The 18,703-nt window shown below is 52.5% G+C and overlaps 1 protein-coding gene across 2 annotated transcripts in view; it reads left to right on the forward strand.

Annotated features, from left to right (window-relative positions):
• Positions 1-257: 257 nt before the first annotated feature.
• Positions 258-18,703, forward strand: part of ETS1 (ETS proto-oncogene 1, transcription factor) — a 77,906-nt gene continuing 59,460 nt past the window's right edge. Inside the window, exons 1-3 of one of the 2 annotated variants that reach the window (XM_064397643.1) lie at positions 258-404; positions 7,193-7,275; positions 9,482-9,626. In XM_064397643.1, coding sequence (XP_064253713.1) covers positions 7,204-7,275; positions 9,482-9,626 — 217 coding nt within the window. In that variant the 5' untranslated portion in view covers positions 258-404; positions 7,193-7,203. Of the gene's footprint in view, positions 405-7,192; positions 7,276-9,481; positions 9,627-18,703 lie in introns of those variants that run through there. The other variant, XM_064397646.1, reaches the window with a different exon arrangement.

The following is an 18,703-nucleotide window of genomic DNA, read 5'->3' on the forward strand; positions in this document are numbered from 1 at the left end:
GGCAGGAATAAATCCGGCTCACGGGAGCGGGGGCTGCAGCAGCGCTCGGAGGACAGGCTGGAGCCCCGGGAGCATTTACAGGGCTCGGAAGCCAAAGGCCACCCCACGGCGGGGCTGCGGGGGCTGTAGCCATGCCCAGCTCCGAGCAGCGGCTGTTTTTTTTCCCCAGCGCCGTGACAGCGGCCAGAGGTGGCTCTTTCCTGGCTGGCGGCGTTCGCAGCGCCCGGGGTGCGGGGCTGACCACTCCCCCTCCCTTTGAATAGCAGCCCTGCCTCGAACACTATGGTATTTCCATCCTCCCCGGCTCCAGCGCGGAGAGCACCAGGTAGCTGGGAGGAGAGCGGACACAAGTGTGGGAAGCCGTGGAGGATATAAAGCTTTTCCCCGGGTCCTTCAGCTGAGCCGTAAGTGGTGGGGGGAGAGGCTCTTTGAACTCTTTCGGGGGTCGGAGGTACCTGTGGACAATTTCAGGACACCTCAGATTTGGCTTGTGGTGATTTACTTTTCCTCTCTCCATTTTCCAGTTTCACCCAGTAACTGATTTGTGTATTTGCTACTGCAGGATCTTCTGTAAATGTCTCAGATGATGCTTCACTTTAAAAATTAATATATATATATATATATATATGTATATATATATTTGGTACATAAATATTGGAGATGAAGATTTAGGAGAACATTATTACTTTCCTCATAGAGGTGGAAGCTATGCACTAGCATTAGTACAGTGAATTAAATTTGCAGTTCCTTTGCTGTTCTGAGTTGTAATTTGGTTTTGGTGTAATTTGGTTTGGTTTTGCTGTGAGGGGGAGGAGATCCAAAGTGCCCAGGGTGGGACAGACAGACCTGGGGCTGATTCCTGTTTTGCAGGGATGATTGGAAGGATTTGCTATGGGATTTGCTATGACCCCTCCAGGTGTTTTCCACAGTGATGCTGTCCCCTAAAGGGCCCAGAGAGCCACAGGTGCCAGCATTTGCCTTTGGGAGAAGCTGGAGTGTGACAGCTGCAGGGATGTGCTGCCATTCCTTGGGAAGAGCAGAATCCTGCCCCCCGGCCCAGGCAGTGGGAATTGTGAGTCCCTGAGGAGCCCAGCCAAGGCCTTCCCCTTCCCGTTAGTGTGCAAATCACTGCTGTGCCTGTGGCCCCTCACTGGGTGTTAGAGGCACCTCAGCTTCCCTCCAGCACTGCCAGCAGGGCTGCGGGCTGGGCCAGGCTGCTGTGCTGCTGCAGCCCCTTCCTGCTGCCTCCTGCTCCTCTGGCTGTTCAGCTTTCCCCTGCCTGCCGTGTAAATAAAGCTCTGGCAGGCCTGTTTTTTTGGGGTATTTTCAGCTTGCCCAGGGTCTGGGGGTGTGTGAAAGCCCGAGGTGCTTGTGTGTGTGTCCCTTGTCCTCAGGTTCAACACTGAGCTTTGGGGGAGGGACCATGTGCTCCTCCAGACCACAAACCTCTTTCCCATCTGGCAAGCTGAGGGACAAAGAAGCAGAAGGTAACCCCACGTTCCCCAGTGGTTTGGGGCCCTGTGGAAGAGCAGGGTTTGGTGGGAATTTCAGAGCAGGTTGGGGCAGGCTGCTCCAGGTGTCCTGCTGGAGGTCGCACAGGGATCCTGGGGGACTCCCAGCTGGGCTCTGTGAGAAGGGGAAGGTGTGAGAGGGCAGGGATCCCTGTCTGAGCAGGGGAACACTGATCCCCTTCATTCCCCTTGTGCTCTGCCCCAGCTGAGGGCCTGGCCCGTGGCATTGTGCCGTGAGTCTACTGCTTCACGGAGGCAAATTCGTGAGTGAAACAACAACTGACCTAATTAACCCTCCCTTCACATCCTCCTGCAGTTGCCAGTGGCTGCTGTGAGCTGGGGCAGAGCAGGGTGATTTAATGGCAACAGCTCTGGCATCCCACCTAAACCCTCTCCTGCCTGACCCGTGCTGTCAGCTCACTGTACATCTGCTGGGGCTGCTGATGGGGGCATTAGCTTAATTAGCAGCCGAGTAATCGATGGATGAGCAGAGAGCAGGGGAAATGTAGAGAAAAAGCAGTTTACTCCAAGCACGGAGAGCCAGGGGTTTGTGAGACTGGCCCAGACTTTAACCCCCCCGGCACTCTCCCACGGCCGCTGTCGCCCACCCCAGGCAGAGCTTGTCCAGCCAAAGGGGAAGGCTCCCGAGATGCCCTTGTACCTGCTCAGACCTGACAGGGAGGGAGGAGCCCTGCGCTGGAGCGGCCGGGGATGCGCTGCCAGGCGGCCCCAGAGCGCTGAGCCCCGGCAGTCAGCTCCGGACAGCGGCCCGGGGCTCGCACCCTCGGCCTGGCCCTCACCTTCCCCCGGTGACCTTCCCCCGGCCGGTCACCCTCCCGGGGTGTTTCCAGCGGCTGCAGAAAGGCCAGTGCTGCTCTGTTGTTCAGCACCTCCTGCTGCCCCGCCTGCCCCGCAGGAAACCGGGTGCGAACGCTCTAAAGTTATAAAATCATAGGAAATGTGGGATTTAGCGCGGCCAACCTGTTCAAACCATGGCTGTAAGTGTAGAAAGCACTCTCCTGTCCGCTGCTCCAGCCTGAGGGATGCTCCTTTTGTGCGAGGCGGTCCCGGGGGCTGATGAATGGGAGGAGGTTTCTAAGATGCCAACACATCAACAACCCTTCTTCCCCTGGGAACGGGGCTGGCAGGCGGCCTGGAAAGTGCCCGGCTCCCAAGGGTTAAAGCCTGGCGGAAGGATGTCATTTCCACCGGCTCTTTGCCCCACCCTCTCAAAGATGGTAAATCATTGCTGGATGCAAAAATGGTTATCACTGAGCAGCTCTGGGTCAGCCCGGCAGCCCGGGGAGGGCGGGGGTGTGCCAGGGGCTGCTGTATCTTCTGAAAGCCTTGATTCACCTTCTTCCAGACAGAAATATTTTGGTGGGGCGGCTGATGCTGCCCCGTCCTCCTGGCTTCTCGTCAGACCCTGTGGAAAAGGAATTTTCTCGGTTTATTGGGATGGAGGAAAGAACTCGAGCAGTGTTTGGTGGCTGTCCCAGGTGTGCCACCCTGAGTGCCACCTTCCCTGGTGCCCAGCTGGGGCTGAGGGGTGTGGGACAGAGCTGAGCGTGGTGCTGCAGCTCAGACTGGGGAACAGTCTGAGCCTCAGGACTTTGCAGCAGAGCCATGGATGGAGCACTGAACTGGGAAACAGAGATGGGACTTGAGTCTGCCATGGAGAAGTCACTGTGGCATTGCTCCACTTCCCTCTGCCTATCCTTGAACAAACATTAAACTGAACAACAAACAGGAAAATAGTGTGAAGTGTCTTCATATATCCAACAGACAAAGCTCACTTTAGTCTAACATTCATTTTTAACTCCTTCCCAGCTTCTACAGGGGAGTGTGTGTTAATCATGAGCACAAATAGCTTTTCCCTTTTTAAACCAAGCTCAGTAATTCACTTAAAATTTAAAAAAACCCAACCTTGTAAAAGAGGAGGGATGGCTGTTGAAATGAAATTAAAATTTTAATTTAGTTTAGAAATGACCCAAGAGTGTAATAGCTTTGGCTGGTACTCGATCAAGTCCCAAAATAAATGCTGGTTCTCCCACACGTGTTTTCACAATAGGACAGGAATAAAAAGAGCAAACAATAAGGCTGAAGTCAAGCTGTTAAATCATTAAGGATTTTACCAAATGGTTCAGATTCCCCTCTATTTACTAGCACCTCTCAGCAAGCTGTGGCTCTGAATTATCTTGATGTAAATCTGCAGTGATTTCCTCAGTACCAGCCAAATTACCTGCCCGGAGAGCTCCAGCCTGGAATGGAGCTCAGCTGAGCTCCCTGACAGCATCCAGGGGAGGAGAGAAACTCTTTGGGCTCTTATTAGAGGAAGCTGAAGAGAAGCAAAATATCACTCAGCCATCAGGGAAACTTGCTGACAGTGAGAGATGTTTTGGGCTGTGAAGTAGTTTCCTCTGGGAAGTGGTGGAAGTTCTGTTAAAATTAGCCTGGACAAAGCACAGCAGAGCTCCCTCTGTGCTGTCCCTGTCTCCTTTTCCACACTTGCTTTTCCAGAGCACAATTATTCCATGCCCAGGATCTGCTCATCTGCCTTTTCCAGCAGGGTATGTCACCTACCATCCATAGCGGGAGCTTGGAATGTCCTTTCTGGGGTTCCTTCTTCGGGGATTCCATGATTCTAGGCCCTTTTCAGAGCCTGCAGCCTGTGTTTCTGTGCCCTTTAACCACTGTTACCCACAAAACCTGCATCACATTGGGGAACTGGTTTAATTTGTGTTTAACCAGGACTTCTCTTGAACCCACAGAGATGGGCATGCAAATTGTTACTGAGTTTTGTGTTATATTCCTGCCCCTCTCTCGTGCTTTTTAACAGCTCAGTTTGGAGGGGAAGAGAAACCAGAAAGCAAAGTGACTCTAAATGTCTTGGAGCTGCTGTCTAGAGATGCTAATTCACCTCTTGCAGGCTGGTGAGGGAGCTGCTGGGGCTGCTCTGCAGCTCTGGTTGAATCCTATTGCTATTCCTTGTTGTGTGAAGCCTGTCCTGGGTGTCAGGGTGGGTTTGGTGCTGCTGAGCTCAGCGCACAGCCTCGAGCAGCAGCGAGCAGTGCCTTGCTGGAAGGTTCAGCCTGAGAAAGATGCAAAGGACAGGCAGCGAGGCATGAACGCGCTCTCGAGAGCTGCTGCGAGCAAGGTGCCTCCACAAAGGGGAGAAAACCCCAAAGCAGCCCCAGCTGCTGCTGCACGAGCTGCAAAGCAGAGAGCAGGGGCTGCTGTTTGCCGCTGGGGCTGGGAGCCCTCAGCCTCGCACACGTGGGTGTCACCGGCAGGTGAACAGCCCGGCTCGCTCTGGCTGGCTCCACCCTGTCTGTCTTGCTTTGTTTGGCAGCATCAACCTTTGCTTTAGAGCAAGGCCAGCCCATGTTTACCTGAGATGGTTTCCATGCGCTGAAGGTCGGGGTCAGGTGTGTGATGGAGCACCTTGCCCTGCGTTAGGGGATGCCCTTCATGCCAGGGATGCTCCCCCCTGGACGTGCTCAAGGCCAGGCTGGACAGGGGTTAAAGCAGCCTGGTCTTGTGGAAGGTGTCCCTGCCCGCGGCACGGGGTGAGCTCTAAGGTCCCTTGGACCCCCAGCGTTCTGTGCTCGCCCAGCAATGGGCTGCACGCACTTTGCCTGGCCCAGCTGCAGCCGCCCCAGCTGCAGGCAGATCGAAGCCAAGGCGTTTTAACGCCTCGTTAGGGCGGGCTGGCAGGGCGTGCACAGATGCTCAGATTAGTTAAGGCTTCTCAGCCACACTAACTCGCACTCGGTGTGGTTTTGGGTACAGCACAAAGAGAAACAGGTTGGTTGTTCTTCCACCACGCAGGGGTAGTTTTCAGTCTTGTGAATTAAAAAAGAGAAGTTTGAAAAAAAAAAAATTCTGCTGATGTTTGAGGCAGAGTTAGTAATAACCAGCAGGAAATGATGATGATAATTTAATACTGTGCACATGCAGGTGTTTTGTGTTGGGCCATTACTCACAGGGCACGGGGGAGATGCTCTGGGGGTCCCTGTTTGCCGAGGTGCTGAGTGAGAGCCAAAGCAGCTCTGCCCTTCCCCGGGCGTGGAGAAGTGCAGTAAAGCCCCCGGGCAAGGACCAGAGGGAAGGCTGGGACAGGGTCCCTGGGCCTCCAGGAGCTGGTCCAGCGTAGAAGTGGAGGCTGAAGGTGGTGTGGCTGTGCTGGTTCTGCTGAGAAGAGCTGAGCACAAAACACGTGCAGCACAAGTCGGATGAGGGAGCTGGGAAAGGGGCTCAGCCTGAGGAAAAGGAGGCTCGGGGGGCCCTCTTTAAAAACAGACTGGATGTGGCACTTGGTGCCATGGTTTAGTTGAGGTGTCAGGGCATGGGTTGGACTCGATGATCTTTAAGGTCTCTTCCAATCTTGTGATTCTGTGAATTCTGGCTCTGTAGAACTCCCTGCAAGGAGGGGGCATCCAGGGGGAGTTCCCTGCTCTCCCAGGAAACAAGTGATAGGAGTAAAGGAAGCAGCCTCAGGTAGCACCAGGGGAGGTTTAGGTTGGATATCAGGAAAATTTCTTCACTCAAAGCTTTGCCAAGCACTGGCACAGCTGCCCAGGGCATGGTGCAGTCCTCTTCCCTGGAAGTGTTCCAAACATTTGTAAAGTGGCACTTGGGATAACCTGGCAGTGCCAGGTTAAGGGTTGGACCAGATGGTTCTGGGATTTTGTTGTAAAATAACTCAGCCAGATGTTTGCAGCTGCAGTGGCCACAGCCCAGGACTCTGCAGGAGTGCAGAGGGGCTCCCCAGGAGTGCAGAGGGGCTCCCCAGGAACTGGGGCTGTGTCCTCAGGGAGGTTAGAGCAGCTCCTCTGCACCACCAGGCTGGGAACAGCCATTCCCACAGCTCCAGGTCCCATCCTGCCTGAGCCAGCCCTGCCCAGCCCAGGCCATTCCCCTTCTCTCTGTCCTCCCAGCACCTTGGAGTCACATCCCCAACACTCAGACCTTGCCCTCGGCCCTGTGTTTCCATTGGCATTGCAGGGAGAGAGGGAGAAACCTCCACAGCTCTGATAACAGAGCCACATTGCAGCTCCTCAGCCACACAAATGGGTTCAGTGATGATGAAAAATCCCAGTTAATGAGCACCTCTGGCAGGAGGACTTGCTCAGGAGGGAGAATCCCGGGTGAGGAATGCCATGTGGGGCTGCAAGGCAGCGATTCAGCGAGGGAAACCCAAGCTCATGTGCACAACCAGAGGACATGTCCTGAAAGCAGCAAAGTTCTTTGTGAGACAGACTGGGCCTGACAAAGCTTTCACAGGAAAGGTGTTGATCTCAACAAACTGCCTTTTTTTTTTTTTTTCCTCTCTCAAAAGAAAAAAAAATTGGCAACAATTTCCCACCAATTCTCCAGCGAAGGAAATATGATCTCATCTTCCCTCAGAGCAGCTCCCCCAGCTTGCAGGTGATCATTCATTCCCCATTGTCAGGCTCTCCCCTGGTTACACTCCTGCATCTGGGTGCTCATTGTTGAAACAACCCCTCTAATCACAATATTTCCTATTAATCCAGGTATTTTTCCTCTTAACTTTTCCAGTCTAAACTCGTTCAGGTGATAGTCTGCTCCAAGCTTTATACAGCTGGGGAAAGCACGGATTTAGCTGGTGCTGTCAGTTTTTATGGCGTGGAATCTAATGCCCCTCTCCATTCCTGCAGGCATCTCCAAGATGATGAGTTATTATATGGACACAACCATCGGCAATGCAGCTCCTTATGCTTTGGCTCGGCCTGGAATGATGGTAAGGAATGGACAGGACAAGGGGAACGGCCTTGCACTGAATGAGGGTGGGCACAGATGAGATTTTAGTAAGAAATTCCTCCCTGTGAGGGTGGGCAGGCCCTGGCACAGGGTGCCCAGAGCAGCTGTGGCTGCCCCTGGATCCCAGGGAGTGTCCAAGGCGAGGCTGGATGGGGCTTGGAGCCACCTGAGATGGTGGAAGGTGTCCCTGCCGTGGCAGTCTTTAAGGTCCCTCCCAACCCAAACCTTTCCATGCCTCTATAAAAGACAGGGGGCTGGTTTCCTACCCCAGCAGTTTTCTCTCAGGTTGCTGTGATTTCTCCAGCCCTGACAAGCTCGGTGCCATCTCCTGAGGATCCAAGGTTTGAGGTAGTTCAGGGCAGTCCTGAATTCCAAGTGTTTACCCAGAGCTTCTCTGACCCTCTGGAGCCTGCAGACCTCCCCTGGCAGTGGGATCCTGCGTGGGATTTCCTGTGCTGGTGTTGGGAGGAGTGTCAGGGGAAGCATTGTCCTGCTGCCTGCTCCCCCTGCTGCCCTTCACCTGGCACCAGTGGGACCAGCAGCACCTGGGAAAGGTTCCCATGGGTTTCTGGAGTTTTGGGACCACTCCAGTGCTCCCTGTCCCGAGGCAGCTCTGCTCTGTTTGCAGCTGATGGGTGGTTTGTGTGTAATAAAGGTTGAAGTGTGATCCTGGGACAGGTTGGGCAGGGATTTGATAGTTTTTTAGGAAAATCAGATCCATGTTTAGGGAAATCTGATCCATATTTCAGTAAGTCAGACCTATATTCAGAGAAATCAGATCTCTACTCGGAGAAATGGCATTTCTATCCATTTGTCCAAAGAACTGCTGAATGTTGGAGGTCAGATAAGCTCTGGGCTGACACCTCAGGCTGCACAGAACTTGTGCTAAAACCCAACATTTTCCCCAAACTGGGAAAAAAAGCCCATCCTAACCCATGAAATATTCCCAAGGCAGCTTCATAGCTTTCCTTTAAATGGTTCCGAGCAAGCATTTGGCTTTTAAATATTGATTTGCCATCAAGGAAATCTATTCCCCCACAGGGAAATGGTAACAATGATAAAAAATTCAAACATCCTGCATTTATTTATAGGTACGTGCATGGTATTGTCCTCTGCTAGGGAGAAAAACATTTAAATGCAATGTATTTATTGTATGGTATATATGTATACGTGTGTGTGTCCATGGTAAATATATATATAAAATATACACAAGATGCACATAATAAATATGGTGTGTACATATATATACACACAAATAAATATGTATAAAATAGGTGTGTGTAAAATAAAAGGAAAATTATATCCTAGGATCATTTATTAAAGCTTTGTTCCCAATCTAAACCATGCTACGTTTCTAAATAACTCTATATTCATGTTTAATAAATATATTTTCTTTATAAAGTATAAGTTTAGCTTAATATACAATAAAAATGTGTAATTTATATAGAGTTATAAGCTAGGATTACATAGGTGTGGGTGTATAAATTCTTGTATCACCCATATAATCAGTACATCTATAATGGATTGTGTGTTAACACATAATAATATGTATATTATGTAATGTTTGGGTAATGATACATTATGCTATATAAATTATATATGCATCTGTACATTTCATATGAGGTGTATAACTCATATACCCATGTGTGCATACCATGTGTATAAACATATCTGTGGACACACCAATAAAACCAACATAAACAATAAGAATATTGTTTATGATGGTTTTATTGGTGTGTCCATAGATATGTTTATGATGAAAATTTAAAGAAAATAATCCCAAATAATATCCCTATAAATAGGAAGAGGAACATAAATATGACAGCTGGGACCAGGCTCCCCCTCAGTGCCTGGGCAGGGCTGTGGTTCTGCACCCCGTGGTGACCCCCCAGGTTTTGGGGCCTCCTGCTGCCTAAAAGTGACATTCCCAGTTGTGGGGAGTGGAACAAAGCCCTGCTCCAGAGGGTGTCCCCATGGGAGACCCCTCAAGCTGCAATCCTGCCAAGCTCAGCCTCTCTCTGACCTTCACTTTTCTCCTCCTCTTGGTTTAACAAAGGCCCTTTTTGGCCCCAGATGAGCTGGGATCTGCCAGAGCAGCACTTGCTGCTGATTCTGGGGGCAGTCCCACTGCCCCCTGCACATTTCAGGGTCCCGCTCCCCTGACAGTTCCCCTCTGCTCCTTCCAGAAACAAGGAGTCCCCGTTCCCTGTGAGGATCCCTGGGTGACCTGTGCCTTCCAGGCCTCCTGCTGCCAGCCCCGGCCGTGCTGCCCGCTGTGGGACGAGCCCGCCACGCAGGAGGTGCCCACCGGGCTGGAGCACTACAGCACGGGTAGGACATGGGGGTGGCACGGGTAGGACACGGGGGTGGCACCTCCCCTGTGCTGGGGGGCTTGGAGCACCCTCAGCTGGAAAAAGGAGCCTGAATCTCTGCCAGTCTCTGTTTGTTGTGTCCCCACCAAGCGTTGTTCCACATTTGCTTTCTGCCCCAGTCCTGCCTTCATTTATTGGGTTTTTGTCCTTAGTGCCACCCTCAGGCACCTGCCTTGATAGTGTCAAGGGGCTCCCTTAGCGAAGATTGGCCCAAAAAGCAGAAATAACCCCTTAAATATGGGGGTTTTGTATCTTGTCCACCTCTTGAAGTGATGCTGAAGGGTGGGAGCTTTCTTCTTCCCTGCCATGGTGTGGGAGAGCTCCTGCCCCCTTTCAGCTGGTGATTTTGCTGGTTTTTGGGATTTTGGAGTTCTGTGTGCATCTCCCTTGCACGTGGGGGCAGCAGCCCTGCCTGCTGCTCCTGGGGTCTCTGGGAGGATCCCTTGGGCAGGGTGCACCTGCCAAGCTGCTGGCAGCACCCTCTGCATTTCTCCTGGCGTTTGCAGGACCGGTGTCGTAGCTCCTGCTTAGTGGCTTTGCAAAGTGGCATCCATGGAGGCTTGCAAGGAAACAGAGATTCCCAAATTCCCATTCCACTCTGCTGGTAATTTTGGGTCTCTTGTAGCTCAATGCTTTGCACTGGCACAAGGGTGCCCAGAGCAGCTGGGGCTGCCCCAGCCCTGGGAGTGTCCAAGGTTGGGACACTTGGAGCAGCCTGGGATAGTGGAAGGTGTCACTGCCCATGGCAGCGGATGGGCTTTAAGGTCTATTCCAACCCAGTTTTGGGATTTTTTGATTTCTTGGGAGGTTGGTGGTCACCAGAGCTGAAGAGGACAGGCCACACTGGGCCATCAGCTGAAGCAACTCCCTGCCTGGGCCCAGGGAATGTGTTCATGCCTTCCCTGCCTGGGCCCAGGGAATGTGTTCATGCCTTCCCTGCCTGGGCCCAGGGAATGTGTTCATGCTTTCCCTGCCTGGGCCCAGGGAATGTGTTCATGCCTTCCCTGCCTGGGCCCAGGGAATGTGTTCATGCCTTCCCTGCCTGGGCCTAGCTGATGTCTCCTCCTACACCTCTGTAGTATGGAAGTTAGAAAAACACCAGTATCTGATTCTTGCCCCAACAGATGAATTTTCATGCTGAGCTTGCACTTTGCGCTGCTTCTTGTGGTGTAGAAGGTCGGGTGGAATGAGATGAGCTTTAAGGTGCCGTGCAAGCTAGCCCAGGCTGGGATTCCAGGACTCCTGGACGGGCAGCTGGCAGGGCAGATGTTCTCTGGCCTGGCTGGGTGAGGAGGGAGCAGCCCAGGGCTCAGGTACCCCCCAGCACAGCCCAGCCACAGAACGAAGAGAGAGAGCTCAAGTTGCACAACATGACCTTTCCAAAGGCCAAGATGAAGTTTATGTTTCCCTTCAGTCCCACATAAGCCTGTCCTGAAGCACTTAAATCCTGTGTGAGCTCCCCTGTGGCATGTGCTGCTCTCCTGTGAGTGTTCCTGCTCCTTAGTGGTGCTCACTGGCCCCTGGAGGGAAAGCCCTGATGTTCAGAGACTTTCTGCAGCTAAGGGCTCAGCAGAACCACTGACTGCTGGGTCAAATGTAATTTGAAATCTCTCCTTGGCAAAAGTTCAGGCATTTGGTTTTTTTTTTTTCCTTTCTCCTTTGGTAAGCACTTGAGTGTGAGCAGGAGATGGACACAGAGAGCTGTGCCTGTGGCTGGACAAAGCCCCTCTGCTATTCCCAGGCATCCTTATTCCAGCTATTTGCTCAACTCCTGTGAGTGACCTCTCTCAGCATGATGTCAGCTCTGCTCTGATGAAATCTGCCCTGGCTGCATTTGGATTTGCTCAAACATTTTGCAAGTCTGTGCCTGGAAAGTTTTTTTAGGGTTTTTTTCCCAACCCTCTCCCATTTTCTGTGAAAGTGTTCTCTCCAGGGACCAACATATCTGCAGCCCAGATCTTCCTTACTCCATCATGGCTCTGTGAACTTTCTTGTTGCAGAGGCTGGAGCCTGCCTCAAACATTAGTGAAGCCAGGGAAAGAAATCCAAGCTGTTGCTGTCTTCCACAGGTTTTGATCCAGCTTTTAGTGAGTTGGGATGAGCAGGACAGGCTCCTGGGTCTCTTGCAACATCTAAAAATTACTTTTTAGTTCTTCCTGTTGCAATGCAAGGTGCTCTTTCTCTGATTTGTTTTTTTATGTTGCTGGTTCTTCAGTCTAGAGCAGTTTCTAATTTTAAATGAGAGGAAACTCTTATTTGTATATGGGGCCAGGAACAGCCTTTCATTTCTCCTTTGTGTCTCAGCTGCACATGAAAACCATTTGTCATCTATTCTTCTGCTGCACCAGAGGCTATTTTGGTTTTCATGGTCTTGATGTTGGTGAAAGAAACAAGTCAACAAGGAAAATGCAAGTGTGAATATATCCTCCTGCAATAGAAACCCACAACATTTCTAAGAGTTTGAGGGCTGCTTGCGTTTAGGGAAGATGCTTTGCCTTTGAAGCTTGAGCAAGTTTATTTACACTGTGCTTGAAGCTGATAAGATTATTCTGTGATATGGATAAAGGAAAGCCTGATGTGGATTTAGCTCATAGATAAAGCGAGAAGGGGTGGAGTTTTTTGTCTTGAAAGGCCAACATTTGAAAATGGAGTGGAGTCAGTTTTATTTGTCAGCTTGTACCACAATGTGTGGTGCACATGTTGGGAATGTCAGTGCCAGGGACGACCACAGGAGGGAAAGGCCCGGCCCAGAAATGACAGAACAAGGCCATCCAGAGGGGAGCTGCTGGCTGCTCTGCTGGGCTGGGGTAACAGGCCACAGGTTTAGGAATTTTTCTCAAATGAATTTTGCTTTAAAATTTAGCTCTTGTCGTTTCAAGTGTGTCTTTATTAAAGCAGTCAACTATTTATTACCTGTACCACAATGAAGAAAAATCAGCAGTGGCTGAGCATCCCACAACAATTCCAAGGAGAATGGTCTGAGCCCTCAGTGTAGCACAGGGAGTCTGTCATCAAGCCAGAGTCCTCCAGGCACTTTCTCAGCCTGGAGAAGAGCAGACTCTGGGGAAATGTTAGAGCAGCCCTCCAGTATCTGAAGGCAGCCTACCAGAAGGAGGGAGATGAGCTACACAAGGGCACGTGGCTCTGCTCCTTGGCATCAGGTCAGTAAAGGCACCTTGACTGCTCCATCTGCCACCCAGGTGCCCTGTGCCTGCCCAAAGTGCTGCTGAAAGGATGCTGAAAGCCACACTTAGCACCTCACAGTGAATTCATAAGGAAATAGGATCCAAATAATCCTCCCTGGGAATAGTTTTTGGATTATACAAGGTTAGGTGTAAAACTGGAGCAGAATAAAAGATTTGCTAGTGGAATTATTCAAAGCATTGTGGGGCTCTGAGCAACCTGATCTAGGGGGTGGCATCCTGCCCGTGGTGTAAGGGTTGGAATGAGATGATCTTTAAGGTCCCTTCCTGCCCAAACCACTCTGGGATTCTGTGATTCCATGACAATTTCAGCACAGACACAGGGCTGGCTGTGCTGCCTTTAGGAGCCAAGGCCACTTTAACAGCCCCTTCCACTCAGAGTGGGTTTGTTTTCCTTACTGATAGGGGAGATAAAACTGTTGTTAATGGCAAGAGAGGGAAGGAACCACTCTGACTCCAGCGGAAGAGGTTTCTACAGCTGTTGTGCTAAATTAGCATCCTTGGACTGAAGGTATTCCCAGCCTTTTGGGTACTTCTGAGCATTTGGGGGGTGCTGCTGGCTTCACTGAGAAATGGATCACAGAAACATGGGATGGCTTGGGTTGGAAGGAACCTTCAGGACCATCTCATCCCAATGCCCTGCCACTGGCAGGGCCACCCTCCACCAGAGCAGGCTGCCCAGGTTGGCCTTGAACCATCCCAGGGATCTTTGGAGATCAAAAAGCAGAGCTGGTGCTTCATGGGCATTGCAGCCTGGGCTGCCCTGGTGTTGAGCCGCTTTGGCCAGGAGAGCCAAGGCCTTGCAGCTGGACAAACACCTCGGTGTGCTCTGTGCCCACAGCAAGCAGGGGTGGACCCTGTGATCCTCCTCCCAGCCCGGCTCCCAGCCCAGCCAGGGCTGCGGGCTGGGGTCCCACGGGGCCACCCACATCCGTGGCCAAGCCTGCCTGCTTTTCCCCACGTGTCCCCTCCTTTGCCTGCTCTTCTCCCGGTGGAGAACCCCGCAGGAAAACGTTTTCTGTGAGCGCTTTCTGGGCCGTCTTCCAGGCCCACGCTCGGAGGAAGGGGGCTTGGGGAGGAGGAGGAGGAGAAGGGGGAAGGTAAAGCTGACCAGGCTCAGCCCGATGGCTTCTCCAGCTGCAGAGCATTTTCTGAGCAAAGCTTTTTTTTTTTAAAATCTGCTTTTTTTTTTTTTTTTTTTTCATGTCCTTTTATCCTATTTTTAACTGCGGCCTCCTTCCTTTTCTCAGCCTCCTCCAACACTTCCCCCTCCCCTGTGCTGCGCTGCCTCCCCCGCACGCTCTCGCTGAGATGAATGGGAGCCTTCTCACAGGGCACGCACAGCTGCTGCTCCTGCCTGCAGGACAGCCAGGCCTTCCCTGGGCCAGCCAGGATCACCCTTGGGCCAGCCAGGATCACCCTTGGGCCAGCCAGGATCACCCTTGGGCCGGCCAGGCCTTCCCTGGGCCAGCTCTTCCCTGGTCCAGCCCTTCCCTGGACCGGCCAGGCTCTCCTCACACTCTGAAACAAACAGGAGCAGGCAAAGGAGGATGTGCAGGAAGGTGACAGGCAGCAGGATGGGGGGACATCAGGGTGAGCCCCATGGGGAGGGATGCACTGGATGGGAAATCATTCCATGGCTCAGAGAAGGCCCTGCACAAACTCCTCCTGTCCTTCCCAAGCTGCTGCAGCATTCCCTGACCCACGGCTCTCCCAGGCCCAGGGGCTGAGTGAGGCTCAGGCTCTGGTGTCACCCTCTGCCCGCTGAGGTGACACAGCCTCTCTGGGCCCGAGGCTGTTTGCTGGCTGGAATGGGGGTTTTTCACTTTTCCTATGTGGATTTTTGGGTATTCCATGAGCTCCAGCTGAAGGCCAGTCCCAGCTGCTGGGCTGGGACACTCTGGGCTGCTGAAGGACACCCATCATTTTCTCTGTTAAGGGCACCTTCCAATGTGTTGGTGCAGATAGGAGATCCCTCCATGCCTTGGGAATGAATTGCAGGGCTGTGGGACACCTGTGGTGTGTGTGAATCTGCCGGGAAGCATGAGCAGCCTCTGCTTTGCTCTCAGGTCAGTGGGAGCTGGAGTTGGTGGCTCCTGTTGTTTCCCAGGTGAGGAAAACACTCCAGGGGTTCCTGTGACACTCAGTGCTGGGACCTGCTCAGCACTTTGAGAGGATTATTTGTACTGAGACAACAGAATGACAAAAATCCAGGCTTTCAGTTTTCCATTTGTTTCCTGCCTGACTCTGGAAAATTCTCTGTGCTGCCTGTCCAAGACTAAACCCCAGGGACCTCCCTGTGCCTTGGTCATCAGCAGAGAATGAGCTCAGAGCTCTTTTCCCACTTGAACTGCAGAGACAGCTGGGGATGAGGGACTGTGCTCGGAACAGGGCTGTGGGCCCTGGGCTGAGGCTGGGGCAAAGCTGGAGCGAGGGTTTTGGGAGAAGCCTGGAGATTTGTTGGGATTCTCAGGTATAACAGAGGGGTGGGAGCACAGCAAGAGGAAGAACTCAAGTTTGGGAGCTGCAAAAATAAGCAGCAGCACTGAGAGCTCGGGTGTGCCTTGAGGAAGGGACAACGGGATGTCCAGGAAGAAGGGATCTGAGCCACAGCCTGGCCAGGGCTTCTGTGATGCCTTGAGGCTGCCTGCAGAAGAGTCTCCTTTTGGGGTGCCCTTAGAGCAGACTGACCCCTCTAAAGGGATGGAGTGAGCTGGATGTACCTGCTGGGTTTTCCAGGGGAGGAAACCATCCTGCACCACCAACCACTTCAGACAGGCCACACAAAGCAAAACTGGCGGGGAGGAGGCTGTGGTGTTTTAGCTTTCCCAAGAAAATTCCTGAGAACTGTGACCCGTGGGGACACTGGGCAGCAGAGCACCCTGTCCAGAGGGTTTGGTTGCCTGTGGGCAGCCCTTGTAGCAGCATTTTGGGGGGCTTTGCTGGGCTGGTGAGGAGCAGGGAGGGCAGCAGAAGTGAGGAGAGATATTTGGAACAGCTTTCCCAGAGAAGTGGTGGAATCCCTGTCCCTTGAAATGTTCAAAAATGTGAAAATATAACACTGGGGGACACAGTTTAGTGGTGGACCTGGCAGTGCTGGGGGAATGGTTGGACTGGATGATCTCAGAGGGCTTCTCCAGCCTTTAGGATTGTCTGATTGTGTTTTCTCCCTGGATTGACAATGGGATGCCAGGAGAGCATGGCAGGGCAGGCAGAGGGGCTGTGGGGAGCGGGGAATCTGGGACCCTGCAAACAGCCTGATCCTTTCAGCTGCTGGCAGCTCGGAGCACCTCTCTCTCCCTCCAGATGTTCCTTGTGTTTATGGCTGCTGCAGCAAGAGCCTGAACTCTCTCATTAATGTGTTTCTCTCTCTCTCTTCCTCACATCGAAGCCAGAAGTCTCAGCTCCGAGGCTGCAGCTGGGAAGGAGCTGGGGTGAGGGGTGGGAGAGGGGAGGGAGGTGTGCGCCAGCCTCCCGGCCCATTCAGCTCCCCCTCCGCCTCCCTCCCCCCGAGTCCTCCCAAAATACACATGCCCCGCAAAAAGAAAAACACTGGCAGATTTTTTATTTCAGAAAGTAAACACTTAGGCCATGGGGGTCTGGAGGTTATGGGAAAAGAGGAAACCATTGGGCTAATCAGGCCGGGACACACTTCCCCTGCTGAAATAAAGCAGAAATCGCTGCCTCACAGGGCGCCGCTGTGGTTAACCCTGGGGCTGCCAGTGCCAAGGAGCGTTTTCCCTCAATCCCTGGGATCTGGTGCCTTGTGGTTCACTCTGGTGCTCCCAGAGCTGGGAGCCCAACTCTACCCACTCATCTTCCCTCAGTCCCTGGGATCTGGTGCCTCATGGTTAACCCAGGGGCTGCCAGTGCCATCATGGAACGTTTTCCCTCCAGCCCTGGGATTTGGTGCCTTGTGGCTCACTCTGGGAGTGAACTGCGCACTGTGGTTCAGGGCTGAGGGCTGGACCCTGCCCACTCATTTTCCCTCAATCCCTGGGATTTTGGGGCTCATGGTTAACCCAGGGGCTGCCAGTGCCATCCATGGAACATTTTCCATCAATCCCTGGGATTCGGTGCCTTGTGGTTCACTCTGGGCTAGCAGTGCTGGGAGCTGGACCCTGCCCACTCATTTTCCCTCAATCCCTGGGATTTTGGGGTTCGTGGTTAACCCTAGGGCTGCCAGTGCCATCCATGGATTGTTTTCCATCAATCTGGGATTTTGGGGCTCATGGTTAACCCTAGGGCTGCCAGTGCCATGGGGCTCTGTGAGCTGGACCTTGCCCACAGGTTTTCCCTCAATCCCTTGGTTTTGGTACCTCATGGTTCTCCCTGGTGCTGCCAGTGCTGCAGAGCCCTGGGAGCCCAGAGCTGCCCACGTTTTCCCTCAATCCCAGTTTTTGGGGTGAAAGGGGAGCCAGCACTCCACAGCAGTCCTGTGGCCCTTGGGAATGAGCTGTTGGGAATTTTTAGTAGGAAATGAATTTTTTTCTCTGGTTTATGAGCCATCCTATAGAATTTCATTGTCATTCTTGCCTGAGAACTCTGCCTGTTGGCTGAAACCTCTGCAGAGAGGAAATCTCTCTCTGATTGGATCAGCAGGATTTGGGCAATTTCTGCAGAGCTTTGAAAGGTTTTCAGAAAGCTCCATTCTCTCATCCTTACCAGATTTGCATGAGGTGTATAAATGATTAGATCGTGGCTTCTTTGGTCACAAACCCTCCAGGGAAGGATCCTTCCTGCTCTCTTTTACTCCAGAGTCTGTGGAGCACATGGAATGTGGGATCTGGCCAGGAGATGGGAGACCCTTGGTGCTCCCACAGGACAAGGAATGGTCTCAGCCCAGGTCAGAGCCCAGGGGCTTTTGTACCCGCTTACAAAAAGATCCCAATTATCTTTCTCTGAGCCTGGCCTTGGACTTTCCAGCTCCTTTCCCATCCTGAGCTGTGCTCTAAGAATGGGAATGGGAATGGGAGTGGGAATGGGAATGGGTGTCACTCCCAGGTCTCTCACCTTCTCCAAAACACACACATCTGTGTGTTTTTGGAAAGGCTGGGTCACTAAGCAGGTAATAAGTGAATATTAGAGCCTGGCCATTGCTGGGAGCTGGGTCTGTTCCATCAGCCCTTGTCCCAGGGATTCCTGACTGCCTTTGCATCCTGCCAGGCCGGGATGGTCAGAAAGCCTGGGGAGACTTTGCACCCGGATCCCTGCTGCCCCCAGGAACCCCAAATCTTATCCCAATGCCCGCACGGCCAGGTCCCTGAGGGAATTCCCAGCACCCTGAGCTGTCCCACAAGCCTTCCCTCTGCCTGGAGTCACTGAGCAGGGCCTGAAAGCAAAAGCCAGCACGGAACAATCTGTAGCCAAGGGAAAGTGATCTTTCCATCAGGGCAGAGAAGGTTTTCCCTCAGTCCTGGCAGTGTGAGCGGGGGTGGTGAAAGGTGCCGTCACCGGTTCCTTGAGCCATCAGCCCCGCTCTTGCAACATTCCCACCAGGAGGCAAATCCCAGATAGCCGCAGTAGGGGAGCTGCAGACCTGCCGGGTCCCACCCTGCTATCTCAAGAATGCATTTGAACAGGAGCTGTTTCTGCAGCCTGTGGAGGTCGGGGCTTCAGATGGAAATCAGGCTCCAGAGACAGTCCCACAGGGCAAATTTCAGGATTTTTGGAGTTGGTGTTTAGCACAGATAAGCCCTCGAGAGCACAGATACTTTATCTGAGCCTTATCTGAGCTATTTGCATCACTTCAGCCTGAGAAACTGCTGTCAGACGTTTGGGGGAGGGAGGGGGACAATTAGGATGGTCTTTCGGTTCTTTTAATTGTTATTTC

Source organism: Passer domesticus, chromosome 23 (genome assembly GCF_036417665.1).
Source record: "Passer domesticus isolate bPasDom1 chromosome 23, bPasDom1.hap1, whole genome shotgun sequence".
Classification (NCBI taxonomy): domain Eukaryota; kingdom Metazoa; phylum Chordata; class Aves; order Passeriformes; family Passeridae; genus Passer; species Passer domesticus.